The following is a 19,661-nucleotide window of genomic DNA, read 5'->3' as shown; positions in this document are numbered from 1 at the left end:
CCTTGAATTTCCTTTGATTCCCAACAGAGAACCTTTGACCAGAGATGTAAAGTGCCAGGGACAGATAATAAACTCAAAAAAAAAAAAATGCTTTAGATATGGTTGAGTACTCTGCAAACATTTTAGAGAGGTCACATAAAAAAAAAAAAAAGAGAGAGAAAAGGAAGATATGTCCACAAGGTTCCGAAGTCTAATCCAAATGATTTCACTGGACAGGACACGGGCCGTGCGCCTGTGGGAATAATGTGCTTATGTGGAGGAGACTGGTCTGGCTTAACCATTCTTCTACTGTACAGGAAAGAAGTAACTTTTCTGCAGAATGCAAAGACAAATAAAATGCAGCCACAGTGGTATACAGAACAGCCTCAGGATACAAAGAGTGACTCAAACTACAGGAAACGTGACTAATACTTTCATAGACCAAAAGTAAAGCTGGAGTCCAAGAGGGAAATGAAGCTGCTTAGGGATGGGGAGAGGAGGGTGAAAGGTTTCCTGGAGAAGGTGCTGGCTAAGAGGGCTCGAGGTAATGGGCAGATCACATGGGTTAGGAGGGTTCCCTGAGGATTGGTAAGTGAGGAAATGTGGGAGGACAGGGTACCGTGAGCTTTTATGAGCGTGAGCTTTTGGAGATGGAGTTTGGCTAATTGCAGCTAAACTATAGTTGATTGCCATCTGCCAGGGACGTGGTGAGTGTTTCAGTCGCCATAGAACCCTGTGGTGATTTCCTGTCATCCATGCCTGTCTTCAGGTGAGAGAGCAACTCACACATTTAGTAATGTGCATTAAGTGGCAAAGAGCTGGAGTTATAACCAGACCTCAGTATAACTGTTGTGGCAAGGTTCACATGTTGGCTGTGCGACTTCTACTTACCTTCTGCATCTTGGGGAAAAAGAGCAGGAGAGAAAGCCTGGAAGGTTATTGGACAGGGGACTATAAAATCAACTTAAGCATAGCCTCAGGGGAGCCAAAAATGGATTGGTGGTTTTGAGAATAAAAGAATATAAAACCAATTAGAGGTGATGAGTGTCAGGTAGAGCCTGTGGTATTTGTGGTATTTGGGGCTCTGAGGAAGGAGTTGGTTTGGATGAGGAGGGGTGGTTGGTTAGGAAATCAGAAGCAGGCGCCATCTTGAGCTCCAGGGGAGTTACTGGGAGTCTCCATGTTGTGGGGGTGATAAATGCAGGGCCACTCAGTGGGCAGCAGGCTAGAAGGAGGGAAAGAGCTGAAACTCTGGGTGCAGGTAAGATTGCCAGGAGCGAATAAGAAAAGAAGCAGGAAGAACCGCTATGGCGCAGTCCTCCTTCCCAGCTGCACTGGTGTAGAAACAGCCTAAGGTCCGGGGACGGCTGAATGCATCAAGAACAAAGCACTGGCGTCTGCCTGCCATACAAACAGAACAGTCTTGCGGCAGACAAAGACGTGGATCATGTGTTAAGTATGCCCGTGAGCATGTGTGCCCTGTCCTCCAGCAGGGGTGTGATTTTTGCCAGCTATAGTTAGTTTCTGAAAGTGTATGACCTTTGGGATTCTGGAGACTCCTGAGAGGGCATATAAACACGGGGGCCCTGAGAAGGATTGCTGCCGGTGGTGGTTGCTGGTTGCTCTTAGCTGATGTCAAGGTTGGTTGCTGTTTGTCGAGTGACCATGTGCAAAGAGATGAGTAGAAGAAATTACCCTGACAGTGAAGATCAAACTTGCGCCCCAAACCTTGATGCCCCCAACCAGGAGGAAGTAGTCTAACAGTGTCAGTGCCCCTTTCCCCCCCTCTATCCTTCTTTCTTTCCTACCTAGTTCGTGGCAGGGGGTGGGGTGGAAGTGGGCTGGAAGGATAGAATAAGGGTGGAGAAGGGTGGTAGAAAAGGAAACCACAAAGTAGCCAAAAGTTCAGCTACAGTGCAGTACACCTGAAGCCAGCTGATTTCACATTAAGTATTTGGACCACAATAAAAGAAAAGTGAAAATACAGAACACACTAGATTTTCTACATATAAATATGGGTTTAAGAGGAGCCAGAGAACACATTTTCTGGCACATGATCTGGGAAAACCCCAGGATTGTTGCTCCAGCATGCTAGAATCTTGTCTGCAGAGCTAATGTTCGCAGTGAGCTGTGCTCACAGGAGAAGCTGGAGAGCCTGAAAGCAGTTCTGCAAGCCTGGATCCCAGACCCAGGACACAAACAAGTTTCTAGGCTTGGTTCTTTTTCTTTTTTTTTTTTTTAATTTTATTTTTTATATTAATTACAGTTTATTTATTTATTTTTTTGTATCCCAGCTGTAGCCTCCTCCCTCATTCCTTCCCAATCCCACCCTTCCTCCCCTATCTCCTCCCATACCCCTCTCCAAGTCCGCTGATAGGGGAGGTCCTTCTCTCCTTCCATCTGACCCTAGTCTATCAGGTCTCATCAGGACTGGCTGCACTATCCTTCTCTGTGGCTGGCCAGGCTGTTCCCCCCTCATGGGGAGGTGATCAAAGAGCCAGCCACTGACTTCATGTCAGAGATAGTCCCTATTCCCCTTACTAGGGTACCCACTTGGATACTGAGCTGCTATGGGCTACATCTATGCAGGGGTTCTAGGTTATATCCATGAATGGTCCCTGGTTGGAGTATCAGTCTCAGATAACACCCCTGTTCCCAGATTTTTTGGTTCTGATGCTCTCCTTGTGGACCTGTCCTCTCCAGGTCTTCCTATCTCCCCCTTCTTTCATAAGATTCCCTGCACTCTGCCCAAAGCTTGGTTATGAGTCTCAGCATCTTTGATACTCTGCTGGGTGGAGTCTTTCAAAGTCCCTGTGGTAAGCTCCTGTCCTGTTTCCTGTATTCTCCTTCTTCCAATGTCCATCCCGTTTGTCTTTGGTTCTTTTTCTTTACAAAATAGCAAATCGGGTTGCTCCTCTCCCTCTCTTTATTCTTCTTTTCTCTAAGCAGAGCTAACTGGACAGCACAGGCTGAACATAGGAATATTAAGATGGTGAGGCAGTAGGAGACAGGGACTCAGCTGAGCCAAGGGATCCAGTGCTAGTTTGGCCCCAACACAGAGCAGAAGTTCCCTCAGTCTTCTTGGGAGTTGGATGGAGAACTATTGGAAAATGGTGACTGAAATTGGTACCGGGTGCCCCATCATGGGTCGCTGCCAGGCAGACTGTTAGAAAAAGGGACTTTCTGAAAACCTTAATTACTCTCAACCCTGGCTGCACACTGGGATCTCCAGACCAGATTTTACAAGAAGATGCTTCTGCCTCAGCTTTACTCTAGAGTTATGGCTGGTGTAGCCTGAGCTCCCAAGGGAACTGACTGGCATCCAGGGGTGAATCCTAAGTCTGCACAGGGTTCTGTCCGTCCACTCTGAAATGCTTGGGTGGCCTATTCATCAGATCAACAGCCCACACTTAGGAAAGGAGTCAGTTTTAGTTTAGTTTGGATGCATAGTCACCCTAGTTTCCTTTTGTGGTTGTTTCTGGAACATCAGACTATCACAGATGTAGAACTTTTATTTCTTCAAGCTCAAACCTTAAGGTTGGAGGGGAAGACCTGTCCCAGTGCCTGGAAGGAAATATTTCATAGAGGTGATTGGGTATGGTGGTGGTTTGAATAAGAATTCCCCCCTCCCCACCATAGGCTAATATATTTGAATACTTAAGTCATCAGGGAGTGGCACTATTTGAGAATAAGATGGTGTTGCCTTGTTGGAGTAGGTGTGGCCTTGTTGGGGAAAGTATGCCACTGGGGTGGGCTTTGAGGTAGCCACCCTGGCCCATCTGTGTTTTGGTTATGTGTGGAGTGGCACACAAAATCTTGCCTTGCTAAAGCATGGGAATGGTGATTGGAAACATGAGGAACTGATATTTGCTACCCACTTGTGGCGTGGGTAAACAGCCAGGCACGGTGTGCCTTGGAATGGTGGTCAGGCTCTCCTCCAAGGGCACTGAGAAATAAATACCAGAGACTTGGGATGCGATGCTGAGGATAAACTATTAATCTGTGCAGGTAGAATTTAGACCTGGGTATCAAAACCACTCAGAGGACAGAGTGGAATGAGCTGATGAGTTCTAATCTCATTTGAGATTCAGTAATCATGTTGGAGTCTGGGACTGTACATTTCAAATAAGTTCCAAAGTGAGGCTGATGTGGTCCATCCTAGGACCACGATTTGAAAAGCACATGTCTGGTAGAGCAGGAATGTCTGCCGTGTCATGGCCCACAAATGAAAGTATGGGTGCAGTGTAAGAGAAGCATCAAGAATACTAGCTACACGCCTCAAACGATGCACACACAAACCGCCCTGGGAATGCGTTAGACAGTGACCGTGACTCTCAGAATTATCTAGAGTTGGCTCAACGTTAGCACAGTGGAATTCAATAACAAAGACCATAAGAAAATGGCCAAGCCCTGGATGCCCCAAGGAAGTGAACAAGTCTTGTTCAGGAGATGCAAACCCCACTTCCCAGCATTTTCTATGGCTTCCCTGTCCTAGTGAACTGTAAGGACAATGGAACCAGAGAAAAATGTGTTTCTAAAGTCAGGGCCCAAAGCTGAATTAATAATTGAAGCAGCGAGTATAGTGGTACATGCCTAGAATCCTACACTTTGAGTCAGAGACAGGAGGCTCTAGAGTTTCAGGACAGCCTGGTCTATATAAACTGACACTGTTTTCAGAAATAAACAAGTATGCAAACAAACAACAATAACAGTGAGGGACGTGACAGTGTCCGCATGTTCTCTCTGGAAAACACGTGAATCTTGTCTTTTAGTAAGGGAAGCACAAAGAGATGAGTTTCACATTTGTACTCATAAGGGCTGGAGATGACACCTGAAAAATGACTAACAAAGATGTGGCTGGAGATATAGACAGCTCAGTGGCTAAGCACTTGCCGCCCTCTCAGAGCGCCCGGCGCTCAGTTCCCAGCACCCACTTAGGCATCACACCTGTAATTCTAGTTCCAGGGGTTCCAGCACCCTCTTCTGGCCTCCATGGGCGTCTGCATGCACGAATATGGCTCACAGGCACACATTGGAGTAAGTACATCCAGATGTGGCTGTTTGTGTGCCGGGAAGGAGGTGAAAGTGGTAGTCGTTCTGGTGTAGGTTATGTTGGGAAGGTAGTTAATCCTTTTCTCTCTAGTTCCAGAGAGGAAATTAAAAGCAGTGTATGGAACTCACAGTGAGGTAAATGTCACTCCTAATCAATGGAAAACTATAGCTTAGCAAATAAGGCAGAATGTCGTTCCTGACGAGGGAGGGGCCAAACTGATAAGGTGGGGCTCTTGCGGAAAGAATGTTTGCTTCGGGTGAGAATCCACCTCTGTGATCCACAGTTCTGTGAATGACTGGTGGTTTGCAATCTTTGTTTAGTCAGTAGAGGTGAATGAATGGCTCGGGTACAAACTTGGGCACTACTGCAAGCACTAGGCTCTGTCTCACAGCTGCACACGTGGGCCTTGCTGGCATGGCTCTGCAAGGACCAGGAAGGAGCAGCTGGTGGAGATGGCATTCTGTTTGGATATGCCACATGGGGTAAGCATCTGGATCAGTAGACAGGGAACAGGTACAATGGAACATCTTCTACCTGGAGCTGCCCTTCGGGGAGCAGAGTGGAGGCTTTGTTTTGACTCAGCTTCAGTGCTCATCCACCAGTGGCAGACACTGTTGTTCTGCAAAGGCCAGTGGTCAGATAGTTCAGAGAGACCAGCTAGCACTTCACTTAGGGTTCAGGGCTGCTTACCAGTATCAGGTTACAGCGAGTCAAACCTGCTTCTAGAAACTTCTGAAACTCCTGAATTTCTGTTCTAAGGCATTTTAAGTCACATCGCCAAATCTGTACCTCTAATTTCGCAGTATATGAAGTAGAGGTTTTCTTTGAGGTGTCCGCTGAAAAGGCCCACACCTGAATCAGAGTAGTTTCTTTTGCCGAAGCATAGAAGTGGGTACCCTGTTGTGGTTTTCTGGTGCCAGTTCGGGGCATTATTTGTTTGCTTTCCTGAGATACTGCAAATTAGCTGGAACTGTATGCCTCCTGGTCTTCATGAGAGTTGTTTCCATCCCTACAAGGAAAACCTATTTTTCAAACCTGCCCAAGTGTCTGAGCTCAGGCCTCATCCCTGCTGACAGCTGAACAGCTGCCACCATTTCCCACCTCTCCTAGTTGACATTAACCAGGTGTGTGTGTGTGTGTGTGTGTGTGTGTGTGTGTGTGTACGTACATATAGAGGCCAAAGCTTGAGCTTAAGTGTCTTCCCCAACCACTCCCCAACCTTAGTTTTCCAATCTGCAGTTTGCTAATTCAGCCAGATTAGCTTCCCAACAGCGCTAGGAATCTGCCTGCCTCCATCTGCCCAGTGCTGGGGTTATAGGCTTGTCCCACCTCACCCAGCTTTTATGTGGGTGCTAGGGATCTGAACTCAGGTCATCCTGCTTGTGTAACAAGTTCATTATGGACTGAGCCATCTGCCCTACTCTTATCTTGCTTGTGGGAGCAACCAGTGGTGATGAAATGTGTGACTTTTCCCTTTGGCCTGAATGCATGCCTGTGCATCCCATATGGGCCTCGTGCCCCGTACTGAAATCAGAAGAGGCCGTGTAGCCTCCGGAACTGGAGTTACAGGTGGTTATGACATAGCGAGTGGAAATCAAACCCAGGACCTCTGTAAGCGCAGCAAATCCTCTTCACTGATGAGCCGTCTCTCTAGCTCTCTCCCCCAAGTTTTGATAGGACTTTATTCTCGCTTCCATAGTAGAAGCCTCCAAATGGCATGTTTCCATAAATCATGCCGGCTGGACTTTTAGCTACAACTGGTTTTTCATCAGCTTGATCTGATGCTGGCTAGGGCTGAGAATGGTCCCAGCCCAGCTCTGAGGCCTCGTGGAGTATCTTTGCATTGGCCGAATGCATCTGGCTTCTTGCTTTGAATGACGAGGCTGCATGTTTTAGAGGAAAGGGAGAGTTATGACTCTTCTTCTTAACTTGGGGATAAGGCTGACTTGAAAGAGGGTCAGACACTGAATTCTGTCGTAGATCAAACACTTAATAGACAGGATGCACAAAACAACAACAGCAACAACCTGAATTTGTAGAGATTTATGAACACTTTCCTCAACAGGGGTGTAGCCCCAGAAGACCCCAGAGCTTTTGGGAACTGCAGAATGTTCTGTTTCCGAAGCCAGGTGGGAGTTACTTACTGGCAAAAGTACAGTTCTATATGTACTCTAAGATTGGTGCACTTTACTGGAAAGCCGCAGTAAAAGAAAAATGAATATAAATGGCCATTCCATGTTAGGACAGGAAAGCCATTATATTCTGTTCAGATCAGCATGTTTCTCGAGTTAAAGGTTTATCCATCCAGGGGTCACTGCGTGAGGTGAGAACACCTGACTGGCTTTCACTGGTCGGTCCCCATCTCAGAGATCTCAGAATCAGCAACTCCTGGTCCCACATGTCTCCTAAGGAATTTATCATGACGGTTTTCCCAGGTCAGCACAGTCATGACCACTATTTGAAGTAGGAGATGTCCCTTGAGGCCAAGCCTTTCCCCACAGTGGGCCCATCCCAGCCCTGCGGAGTCCCTGCGAGTGGCTGTGGGAATCCTTCCCTCCAGAAGTTCTAGCTTACCCTGCAGGGTTCCTGCAAGTGGATGTGGCGGTTGTCCCTCTATAGTGACCTCTGGTGGTCTCTAGATCCCTCAACTCAGGGTGCTGCTCTGGGAGCTAAACACATCCTCTTCCCAGAATGAGCTTCGTATGTTTTTTAGAGGGCAGCAAGATGCTAGGGAACAAAATACCAGTATTTCTTCGGCTCCTACTCTCGGGCTGCTTTAGTAATGGGTATGGGAGGAGACAGGAACGAAAAGGGTGTGGTGCTGGCACAGGCCTTAACCCTAAGTGCCAATTCCATGAGTCGTGGTTTTAGCCCACTAGGAGCCTTGGCTTGCTTGGTAGTCCCCTCCAAAGTGAGATTGCCAGTCAAGGGGTAAAGGTGACCCCTCTCAGCAGTTAACCGAGTCAAGGTATGAGCTTCTCATTTGGTAAACTTTCATAATCCCCGTGACTCAGGTTCTTGCCCAAGGCGTTCCCCTCCTTCACATTTCACACACACACCTCTCCTTCCATACTTTATCAGAACCTTAGGCTTAGAAAAACAAAACCTGGCACACACAGGCAGAAATCCTTTGTTAGTATTTCTAGTCTACTGTGGACATGTTGCCATAGTAATCACACACACGCACACGCACGCACACACACACACACACACACACACACAGTTATTGAGGGTACCATGGGTTCTTTTTTTTCCCCTTTCTTAGACAAAAGGCAACACTGTTAACTAAACAAACTATTAATATGTCTTTACAGCTTCTCTTGGCGCTTTTTAGCTAGCTTAATTTGCTCCTAATTCAGCTATACTTAGTCATGCCCTGTAAGTAGAGCTAACTTTATCAACAGCCAGGGCTGTTTGCTTTCAGGATTATTCATTGTTGGAGCCAGCTTGTAATGATTCCAGAGATGGAGAGCACATTAGGGTAACATGGTGTGTTAGTTTCTCTTCTATTGCTGTGATAAAACAGCACGACAAGGGCAGTTTACGGGTGGGAGGCTTTTTTGGGTGTATGGTTCCAGAGGGTTGAATCCATGATGGTTAGAGTATAGACATGCCTGAAGGAACAGGAATCGGAACCATGAGTGCAAAGCAGAGAGAGTGAACAGCAAGGAGGGTGAGGCTTGAAGCTCTCAAAACCCACCCAGGGTGACATGCTTCCTTCAGGAAGGCCACACACAAAGGAACCTGGTAACGGGGGACGGGGGGGGGGGGGCAGCAACAGTCTTTTCCAAACCACTGCTAATGGGAATTGCTTTCTCTGACTATAGGTCCCTTAATTTACCTTCCAAGACTTAGCCGTTTCACTGCATTGTTTTGATTTTTAACGTATGGCTTTAAATATAATTATTTTCAGGAAACAAAATGCCAGAAATGCATTGTAAGATTTTGAGTGTTTCATAATTGATCCCATTTGGAATCACCAGATCTGACTTGTTGGCTCCAGGACAATCATATAGCATCCTTCTTTAGAAATTGGCCCATATGAGCATTCTGAGTGGATTGAATAAAATAGGTTTTACTGTCAGCGTTTCTGGGAAAGTTGTAGAACCTAATGGAACTTAGTGTGTTTAGGAAGGTCCTGGCCTTGTGCAGCCCTGCCCACCCACATCCACGGCCCTTAATCCAGGGCTGTGGATGTCAATGGTGCTTCCCGGGACTTAGACTCTGTGCAGCCTGGGGAGCTGTCCCTCAGTGTAAGGCTCCCTGTATCTGCAGAGCTAGCAGCCTCCCAAGCTTCTTGGAAACAGGGATGTCTAGGCACTAGTCAGTGTTTTTTCTCCCACCTTCAGTCGTCTGCCACACTGGAGCCCGATACATCTGAGCTGGGCTAATAGCTCTTACTGTTTCACCTGGCCACAAGGGGCTCATCTATTTCCAGCTCCCTGTGTAAAGGGCTAGGAAAGCGAGCCCCCTCTTGCTATGTGTGTGATCTGGCTAGAGACCTAACTTACCACAGGCTCTGTGATCTTCTATGTAAAACAGAGATGATGCTCTCCCATCAGGCTGTTAAAGCGCCTGTGGGAATCCTTATGGAAATCCTTGTTCTAGCATATGGCAGTGAGTATCACGGTCCCTACCCAGCGATCACTTTTATTACTAGTATGCTACCAGATGAGGAAAACTTTGGTGACCCCCCCCCCGCCTCCAGTTTCTGTTACATCACATTACAGATGTCTTTAGAAGGAATTAAAAAAAAAAAATTCTTAGGGATAACAAGCCCATTGCTTTTCTCTAAAAAGCCAAACCAAACCAACCAAACAAACCCCAGAGAATTAAAAATAATTACAGTGTCATTCTTATTACATTTACCTCATTTTTTTTTCAATAATTTCAACTGTGCATTTCTATGACATTTTGTGGTTTTACAGTGTTGCACAACCACCATCACTGTCTAGTTCCAAAACATTTTCATCACCTCCTGTGGGACCAGTAACCATCTAGGCAGTCACATCCAGTCCTTCCCTGACTTCAAGCCCTGGAAGCCATGACCTTCCAGCTCTGCACGTTTGCTGACTCTGTACTTGTCGTATTCACAGAATAGTATAATGTGGCCTTTTCTGTGTGGCTTCTTTCACTTAGCACGACGTCTGCAAGGTTCCTCCATGTTACAACGTGCATAACTCCGCCTTGCTGTTAGATGTCTGGATAATACTCTTATTGTTTTTCTTAGACTTAGTCTATACAGTCATCAGTTTAGGGGTTTATCTATTATAAATACTGCTGATAATGAGCAGTCCTTTGTAACTTTTCCTTTAAAACACTGGTTTTCAGTTCTCTCAAAAGTACAATTGTATATTATATATAATTCTGTGCTTACAGTTTTTTGTGAAACTGTCAAACTTCTCTCTGCCATGGTTATACAGTTTATGTTTAGATCATCAATGGGTTCTAATTTCTTCATATCCTTCCCAAAGCTAGTTACTTTTTATTATTGTTGTTGTTGTTGTTACAGTTGTCAGAGTGATGTGAAGTAGTGTCTCACAGTGGTTTGGGAATATTTGACTGGTTTTGTATGTGTCTGCATTCAAGTTACCATATTAGTGTTCTTAAACTTGTCACATTTCAAAGGTACATGAAAAACCACATATACAAAATTTCCCATTGTGAGAGGTGCAAAGTGCCTTTCGACCACTGGCATCTGTAATATGTGGTGTGGCCTCACCACTGTGTAGCTAAGCAGTGTATAACCCCTGGAATCTATAGCTTCTCTAATTACTTTTTTTTTTTTTTTTTTTTTTTTTTTTTTTTTTGGTTCTAGAGCTTTCCTCTGACACATCCAAAATGGTCTTTAGACACATTGGCTAAGAGCTCACGTCTGCCTGGGAGGACTTCCTACTCTCAACACCACCATCTTCTCATGGCATTTTGACTGTACCGAGCCCAAACTCTTCATAATGAGTGATGAGAAGAACCTGGCTGTGTCCCAAAAACTGGTTTCACCTTCCAGAAGCACAAGTAGCTGTTCCTCCAAGCAAGGAAGCCGACAGGTAACATTTAACTCATGTCAGTCTTAATGTGCAAATTGAATCACAAGGGTTTGCAGGTACAGATATTCATGGGGAGATGCCACCTCTTGGTTGAAGAGCAAGCCCTGTCATCATACTTGGGTAGATGAAGAGAATCGATCAATTCATGTTCCTCTCAGGTCTTTCTGTTGTTCTACTCAACCTTTGTGACTGTCTGCCAGCATAGGCACTAACATTCCCATTTTGCCTCCAAGGAAGCTGAGTCACACAGACCAGATTACTTGCCCCAGTGAGGACCAGATGCCAAACGAAATCTCCATCTCTTTTGCCGCAGGGCCCATCATTTCTGTTTTTAAAGATTGGTTTATTTTTATTTCCTGTTTATGGGTGTTTTGCCTGCATGTGTGGAGGCTGGAAGATGGTATGGGTTCTCCCGGGACTATTACAGTTGGTTGTCTGTTGCCATTCCACAATGCTGGGAACTGAACCCACATCCTCAGCAAGAATTGACAAGTGCTGCCAACGGCTGAACCATCTGGCCAGCCCATCCCACCTTTTTTTTTTTATACCCTATTGACCAAAATAAGCAATAATCGCTCTTCCAATAATTACAACGTCCACCTCCACTTCCTTCCATTCACCCAGCTTGATGAAAGCACACACCTCGGGATTGTCTGTGAGTAGCTGAAGTCTCACTTGCTTTCTTTTTCTGTTGGGATAAAGGAAGCTAGGAGGCAGGGACAGATGACAAGAAGAAAACCATGAAAGAGAGGACAGAATCATTAACTCCCAAGTAACTGTCACTGGTCGCTTCTTGGTTTCCTTTCCAATGTGGCTTTGCTGGCTGATCTGCTGAGGCCCAGTCCATGACAGTAAGGGCATGTTAATCACTGCGATCCATCCTGCTTCAGCAAGGCAGAGGGCAGGGGATAAGCAAGAAAGCTGGATTTCCAACCCCAGAGGCCTTGGAGCTGGTTAGCACTTACTGGCTTTGTGGGCACTGCCTTTTCCCTGGAAGCCATTCTGGCTGAAGAATTTTCTTTTGTCCAGATTTGGAAGCAATAATTAAGCAGCGGCCCACCTCGGGGACGTTGCACAATAGTGACTCAGCTAAGTGTCTCTTAGTTTGAACATTTGTCTCAGTCAGGGTGCTTGCCACCCACAAGTCCATAATTTTGGGCAAATTAAAGTTTGCTGTGAGCTTCGTACGTAGGGAGCCTTTTAAGATCTCTTCGGAGAGTTAAGAGCATGTTTGTGTATGTGTGTGAGCACACTTGTGTCCATGTCTGTGAACATGGCTGCACCTGTGCCATGATGCACACATGCCGTAGAGGTTGGAAGACAATCTCAGATGTGGATTTTCACCTTCCCCTTTATTTGAGACAGTCCCTTCATTGTTTTTTCTGCTGCTCACACCAGGCTAGCTGGCTCAGGGACTCTCTTATCTCTGCCTTTCACCTCGTAAGAGTGTTGACATTTCAGATGCTTTTGCTGGGACCTGTTTAGAATGAACTTTGTGTTCTTGTGTTTGTATGGTGTGTTGGCTAGTTTTTTGTCTATTGTTATTTGTTGTCAACCTGACACAAACTCAGGTCATCCGAGAAGGCAGAACCTCAGCTGAGAAAATGCCTCCATCAGATTGGCCTGTAAGGCACGTCTGTGGGGGCATTTTTGATTAATGATTCTCATAAGGGGGACCAGCCCACTGCAGGCAGTACCACCCTTGATAGACCCAGCAAGCCACAGGGAGCAAGCCAGTAAGCAGCATTCATTCCTCCATAGTTTCGCCTTCAGTTCCTGCCTCCAGCTTCTTGTCCTTCTGAGTCCCTGCCTTGGCTTGACAGTGAAGTGCTGTCATCAGATAAACCCTTTCTTCCCCAGGTTGTTTTTGGTTGTGGTCTCTATCACAACAAAGAAAGCAAACTGAAACATGTGACAAGCTTGTTAGCTCACTGACCTGACTACCCTGCCTCTGGGGTTTTATTTTTTTTTTAAAGATTAAGTTTGTCACTGGCTGATGTTAACACACTGTGGGTTTTTAGAGATCTGCTCTCGTGGAAGGGAGGGAGCCCATCCTCTTGGCCAGCTGCTGCCAGGCTTTCCCACTCCTACAGCCAGAGCTCAGGTTTGGACTGGAGCAGAGTGTGGCTTGTCCTCTCACCTCAGCAACTTACGCCAAGCAGCATGTCTTGCTCTGTGCTCTTTTACTTCATGAGGAGGATGCATCCAATGAAGTAGCAAGTATGATAGCCCCGGAGGAGCCGTGTCATTCCATCTTCACTACAGGAACTCCTCCAACGTGTTCACTAAGATTAGTTGAATTGGTTTTCACAAGGCTATTTTCCATAAAATTCCCGGTGCTCCAGCTTTCTTTCTTTCTTTTTTTTTTTCTTTCTTTCACCAGATGGTCAGCTTTTATATTTAGGACCTTCCACTTGGATTTGAACAATCAGCATGCACAGTTGTTTTATGTTCTGGTCAGGGTTTTGTCAACTTGACACAAACGAGGGAGGAGGGACCCTCAGCACAGAATGGCCTCCGTAAGCCTGGCCTGTAGGTATGGCTGTGGCACATTTACTTGATTTCGTGTTGATGAGGAGGGACCAGCCCACTGTGGGCGGTACCTCCCCTGCACAGGTGGTCCTGGACGGTGTAAGAAACAAGCTGATCAGCCATGAGGACCAAGCCAAGAAACAGTGTTCCTCCAGGTTTTTGCTGACCCCCTATGGCAGTGGGGGTGTATAAGCCCAAGTTGTTTTTGGTCTGGATCACAGCAAAAGAAGCAAACTCGAATACTTTATTGTTGTAAACATTTATATTTCCTCTGTGACAGAGAAAGTAGAGGATTCAATACGTCTATCTCATGGCTAGCCTGAACCCAGTTACAAACCCTCTGTTCACTTTGGAGGGGCCGTGTATCTACCCACTGTTCCATTTTCTGACAAAGGAAAGCGTTCTGCCCCAGGCTAGCACAGCTTTCCCATCGTCTGCCTCCCACACTGGCCAGGACTCTGCTTTGGTCTCAGGAGCCTTAGAAGCTCTTCCTCGCTGGCCCTTTGGGGGCTCAGCCGTTCCCATGGCAGCTGTCAGTTGCTAAATAAAGCAAAGCAGTGCGTTTCCAGCCTCGTCACAGGATGCTGAACGCGGCAAGATTTCCACAGTCCCAGGCTGAACTAGAGGGAGGTTAAAGTATTAACTGGCGAAGCCACGTGCAGCCACCTCCTGGTTTTGAAGGTGCCACTTTAAAACCCCTTTCAGGTTGCCCCGTGAGTGGGCCCGTTCCACGCTGACATCACTGGCCGTTATCTGTGCTGTTAGTTTTTCTTGTATGGGCTGTGGTTAGGGCCTCTTCTTGCATGTCTCCTGTGAAATCTGCAGTCACCTGCCTTGGTTTGGTGTGTGCTGCTGCCTATGGCTTCCACTCCCAGGGACTCTGATCCAGGGCAAGTCTCACATTTCATTGGGGACTCCTTTTCCGTGGAGGGAATGGAATGTCCCAGACCCCCACCAGACTAGGTTCAGCTGCCGTCTACCTCCCTGGATGAGCAGGTGGCAAAACCTCCATTTGCTGTGCTGTGAGGACGTCCTCGGCATCATCTGTTTGCAGCAGTGAGCCTGGCTCAGGTGGGGACCATTTTCTGCTCCCTTCGCTCACACAAGTGAGCCAGCCAACACTTTTGCCGACAGTATGTTTTACATCATTACTTTCTTTCAGATCCATGGAGACTTTCAAACTTTTAAAAACAATAAAGCTCTTCAGCTTTATTGAGGTGTAACTGACAAATGAAAATTGTGCATATTCATAATCAGTGCTGTGCTGTTTTGACATTTTTGTAGAGTGTGAATGATAAACATAAAGTAGGTGACAAATGCACCAGTGGTCCTACACAGTTATGTCTGGTGTACGGACAGCAAGAGCATTTATGATCAGCTATCCCGGACTGGGAAGATGCTCAGTCTGTAGGCTGTTCAAAGACCTGGGCTCAACCCGCAGGAGCCACATAAATTTGGGTGTGGTGACAGACACATGTGAAACCATCGCTGAGGAGGTAGAGACACACACACCTCTGGGGTTCACTGACCAGCCTAGCACAGTGAGCTCCAGGCTGATGAGAGACCGTGTCTCAAAATCCAGGCGATCACTCCTGAAGTATAATACCTGAGGTTGTCCTCTGGCCTCACCTGCACCCATTCGAACGTGCACAGAGAAACAGACACACTGTGCTGACAAATGCCACATACAGTTTTCCCGTGGTATTTGTGATGGTATTGGTTCCAGGAGGCCCACTGATAACAGAACTCAAGAAGGCATATTTGTGTGAAATGTGATAGCTTTCATCTACCAACAAGACTGCCCTCTTCTATTCTTCGGATGGTCTTGATTCCTGGTAGAAAACTGTGTTAGCAGTTGCTGTACCCTATTCAGGGAATGACGATGGGAGGGAAAGCCTGGACATGTTGGGGCACTGTTTCTCGGTGAACATTCTCAGTGTGTAGTTGGCTGACTCTGTGAAGGGCAGATTCGAGAGGCGGGGTGCATGGTTCTCACCTGTTGCCCTTCCGGTGCACCTTAGATGCGCAGACTCTGTTCTCCCTGAGTAACTGGAACTTTGAGCTTCGAATCTACACCCTCATGCCCTCTAATCTTCCCGTGTGTTTGTACCTTAATCCTACCTTCTGCTTCTATGAGTTCAAGTCGTAGATGACATGTCCACATAAGAGCGCAGTGTGCTTTCCGGTGCCTAGCACAGAACTCTCTAGATTCCTCCATGTTGTCACAGATGAAAAGATGCCACCCTTTCTGCAGGCAGAATAGGATTTCTTTCCAAAGAAACTGTATTGTGTTGCGCTTGTTTTTAAACTCTTTTTTTTTTTTGGTGGGGAGAGGCCCCAGACCCCTTTACTTCTCCTGGCTTTTTAGGGTCCATGGATTCTTAGGAACTATGCCAATCTCTGTCCACAGCAAACAGTTTCCTCGGAGGTCCTGCGGTGAAACGCCTGCTTCCAAGCCACCACACCGCTGTCTCTGGTTTCTCCAAACTGCCACATGCCACACTCTCTCTCTATCTCTCCCTCTTTCTCCCTCCCCACCCCCCTCCTATTTATCTTCCTCAGAGTCCTAGACCACACCCCTCTCCGTGCTGCATGAAATAGGCCATTACCAGCTGGCAAAGACCATACACCGAGTTATCAGCTGTGGACAAACTAAAGCCCAAACTAAAATCCCACACTTGGGATTAAAACAAAACCATATTTACATTACATAACTGAGTTTTTAAAGAAAGCAAAACTTCCACCGCAGTATTGTGTGTGTATGTGGTGTGTGTGTGTACTGAATGTGTCTACACACTACATTTTCTTTGCAGACTTTTTTTTAATGACATGAATATAAGACAGCCTGGAAGTATGTGGCTTTCCACATTTTCCTCTGCTTGGCGTCTGGGTGGCAGCAGAAAGGGGCACTAAAAGCTTGAATTTAAAACTCCCATCTTGCACAGACGGATATGCACACATGTTACACACATACCACGCACCTCACATGTCACACACATACACATACCACACACTACACACATTTTACATATACACACCACACACTTGACACACATCACATACTACCCATGTCACACTCGTACATACCACATTCACATCATACACATAGAGAAGAAGACACCCTCTTGACCATGAGACTTAGTCCTTCTCAATCTTTTCCTCTTAAGTTCTCATCTGGCACAGCCAACTGGTGATCAGAGTATCTCTACCTCAGACTTTCTTTCTGGTCCTTAAACTGAATTTGCTTGTCTTTGATTCTTGAATTGACTTGAACTTTGCCTTCCTTCCTTCCTTCCTTCCTTCCTTCCTTCCTTCCTTCCTTCCTTCCTTCCTTCCTTCCTTCCTTCCTCCTTCCCATCCTCCCTCCCTCCCTCCATCCGTCCCTTCCTCCCTTCCTGTCTTTCTCTCTTTTTCTCTCTTTTTTTTGGCTTTTCGAGACAGGGTTTCTCTGTCGCCCTGGCTATCCTGGACTCTGTAGACCAGGCTGGTCTCGAACTCACAGAGATCTGCCTGCCTCTGCCTCCTTGAGTGCTGGGATTACAGGCATGAACTTGGACTTTCTATAACAGACTTGTTTAATGCAAGTTTTGGTTTCTTTGTAAACTCAGTTATGTTACGTAAATAGGTTTTAGTTTTAATCCCAAGTGTGGGATTTTAGTTGGGCTGTAGTTTGTCACCAGCTGTTAAGGCCTTCCTCATGCCGCACGGAGAGGGCGTGGTCTAGGACTCTGACAGTATATGTATGAGGCCGAGAAAGAGAAGAGGAGGTGTGTGTGGTGGTGTTCGGTGTTGGCGTGTGGTGTGGAGCAGTCTGGAGACCAGAGACCAGGTGTGCTGGTTTGGAGCAGACAGAGAGAAACTCCCTGGGGCGCAGCAGCATGGAGGAGACTGCTAGCTGCAGTTGACGGAGATTGGTATAGAGCCCTAAAGAAGCCCTTGATCCTAAACAGCTGGTAAGTGGGCCCTCTCTCCCCATTAACCTTTTCTCTCTCCTACTTAAGGTTGGGGGTTTGGTAGGAGGGAGGTAGAGGCCTAACAACCCAAATAAAGTAGAGTTTTAATAGAGTACTACGGGTGGCCTTCTGCTACAGACTTGCATGTGCAAAATTTTAGGAAGCCGTGCATTTCCGTGTAGATTCCATCATCCATGTACCTCTCACTTCCGTGCAGATTTCCCTCATTCATGTATCTCTCACTTCCTTGTAGATCCCCTCATCCATGTGTCTGTGCAAGTCTGTGTAGATACTCTCCTGTTCAGGTGTCTGTGTTAAATGAGCTTGCTCTCTGGAAGGAGAAGATGAGAAGTAAGCGACACTCCACATGAGAGGACCTGGGCTGGCACCTGAGGGGCGCTCAGTGCAGGACAGTCAAGTCACGGAAGGAATTGGCAGAATAAGCGTGCACTTGCTTGGAAAAAACATGCCAGTGGAGACTGTTCTGTGGATCCATGAAGCAGGCGAAGGGATGTATAACCAGCAGACAGAATTGCTATTTTTAAACATAAAATAGGAGTAACTATAATTTTCTTTTGTCTTTTTCCACTACCCTCCTTTTATTCCTGCCTAGAAATTTCAAAGTCATACATTTTAGAAGTCAGGCGGGGTTGACTGTCATAGTCTCTTTGGAACTCTCAATGAGTAGGCATGGCTTGTCTTTATTAGAAGAGCTCAATAAATAGCCAAGGTGTTTGCTTGTTTAGTTTTTTTTTTTTTCTTTCTTTCTTTTTTTTTTTTTTTTTGGTCTTTTGTTTTTCTTCAACTGCTTGTGTTGAGAAGTTGCTACTAAATATGTATTGAGCAGGAGATGTGAATCTATGGAGGACAGAGGAGCCAGAGTATCACAAATAAGAAACCAGCTGATGCAAAGCCCTGTGTGGAGAGAGGCCTCAGCTCCCGCTCTTTAATTCAATATTAGCATTTGCCATGAAAATCAGAGATGAGAAAGTAAGTTCTGCTAAGACAGTTCGCAGGTGCTGTTCTCCTCTCAGCCTGGGGCTGGAAAGGGGGAGGTTCATTGCTGGTTGAGTCTCCCCACAGTGACTCAGCTTGCTCTTGTCACCCTGCTGTCCCTGGGCTAATCTTTGGTGGCATTTGAGTCCCCTCTGGGTCACCTGAGGAGAGTTAATTTATGCAGGCTGTTAGCTTATGCTACACTTCAGAAATCACAACCAGCCTGGGCTCAGTGCCAGAATCTATAGGGGCAGGTAGGTTGACTGAGAGAGAATTTGCTAAGTTTTGCACGGTGAATGAAAGTGTAGTGCTCAGGTGTTGATATTTTCAGTTGAGTATTGAACGCACTGAGATCCGAGCCAGATGTGGTGGCGCATGTCTGTAATCACAGCACTTGGGAGACTGAGGCAGGGGGATGGCAAGTTTGATGTCAGGAAGAATAAGGAAGAGAAAGGAGAGGAAGAAGAGGAAAAAAATTCATAATCACGTCGACTTCTTTACTTTGAAGGCACTAAATTTGATCAGGTTGCTTTTTAAGGTGTGGACTGCGTCAACACTACAGTACATTATGGAGACATGACTGCGGGACCCTCCTGCCACGTCACCCTGTCTTCTGGCCATGTCTTGGTTCCTTTCCTGTGGATTCAGGGTGGTACAAAAGGCAGCAGAATGTGGGCCTGACTCATGATAATGCTGTGCTACCTGGGCTCATGGCAGAAAGATGCGACAGAGCACCAGGGGTACCTGCTAACCTTTGCAACAAATGGAAAAGTCACTTGAGAAAGAAAGGCAGTCGTGTCCCCATTTAAGGACATGGGTGCAGATCTTTGAGAGCCCTGGGCCCTTGCTGTATCCTAATGTGCTCGACTCAAGGACTTTCAAGGGCAATCAGTGGCCACCAGAGGGTCCTCTTGAGACAGTAGCTCCCAGCTCAGTGTTTCATGGTGATGATGGGCAAAGACAGATGTGTACCCGTGGCTGTAAGCAAAGTGAAAAGCAAGCTTCATTAAGGAAAAGTGAGAAATGAAAGAAAATGGAGAGAGACTCCTGAAAATGTGTGTGTGTGTGTGTGTGTGTGTGTGTGTGTGTGTGTGTGTGTGT

At 46.4% G+C, this 19,661-nt stretch overlaps 1 protein-coding gene across 5 annotated transcripts in view; it reads left to right on the top strand.

The window, feature by feature from the left end:
• Positions 1-19,661, top strand: part of Osbpl3 (oxysterol binding protein like 3) — a 164,026-nt gene that overhangs the window by 70,325 nt on the left and 74,040 nt on the right. For all 5 annotated transcript variants that reach the window (XM_055611789.1, XM_055611784.1, XM_055611785.1 and 2 more), the window contains one exon: positions 10,851-11,079. In XM_055611789.1, the coding sequence (XP_055467764.1) occupies positions 10,987-11,079 (93 nt within the window). In that variant the 5' untranslated portion in view covers positions 10,851-10,986. The remainder of the gene's footprint in view (positions 1-10,850; positions 11,080-19,661) is intronic.

Source organism: Psammomys obesus, unplaced genomic scaffold (genome assembly GCF_907164565.1).
Source record: "Psammomys obesus unplaced genomic scaffold, mPsaObe1.curated_primary_1811, whole genome shotgun sequence".
NCBI lineage: Eukaryota > Metazoa > Chordata > Mammalia > Rodentia > Muridae > Psammomys > Psammomys obesus.
The sequence above is the reverse complement of the archived record's forward strand: the minus strand, read 5'-3'. Positions and strand labels throughout refer to the sequence as shown.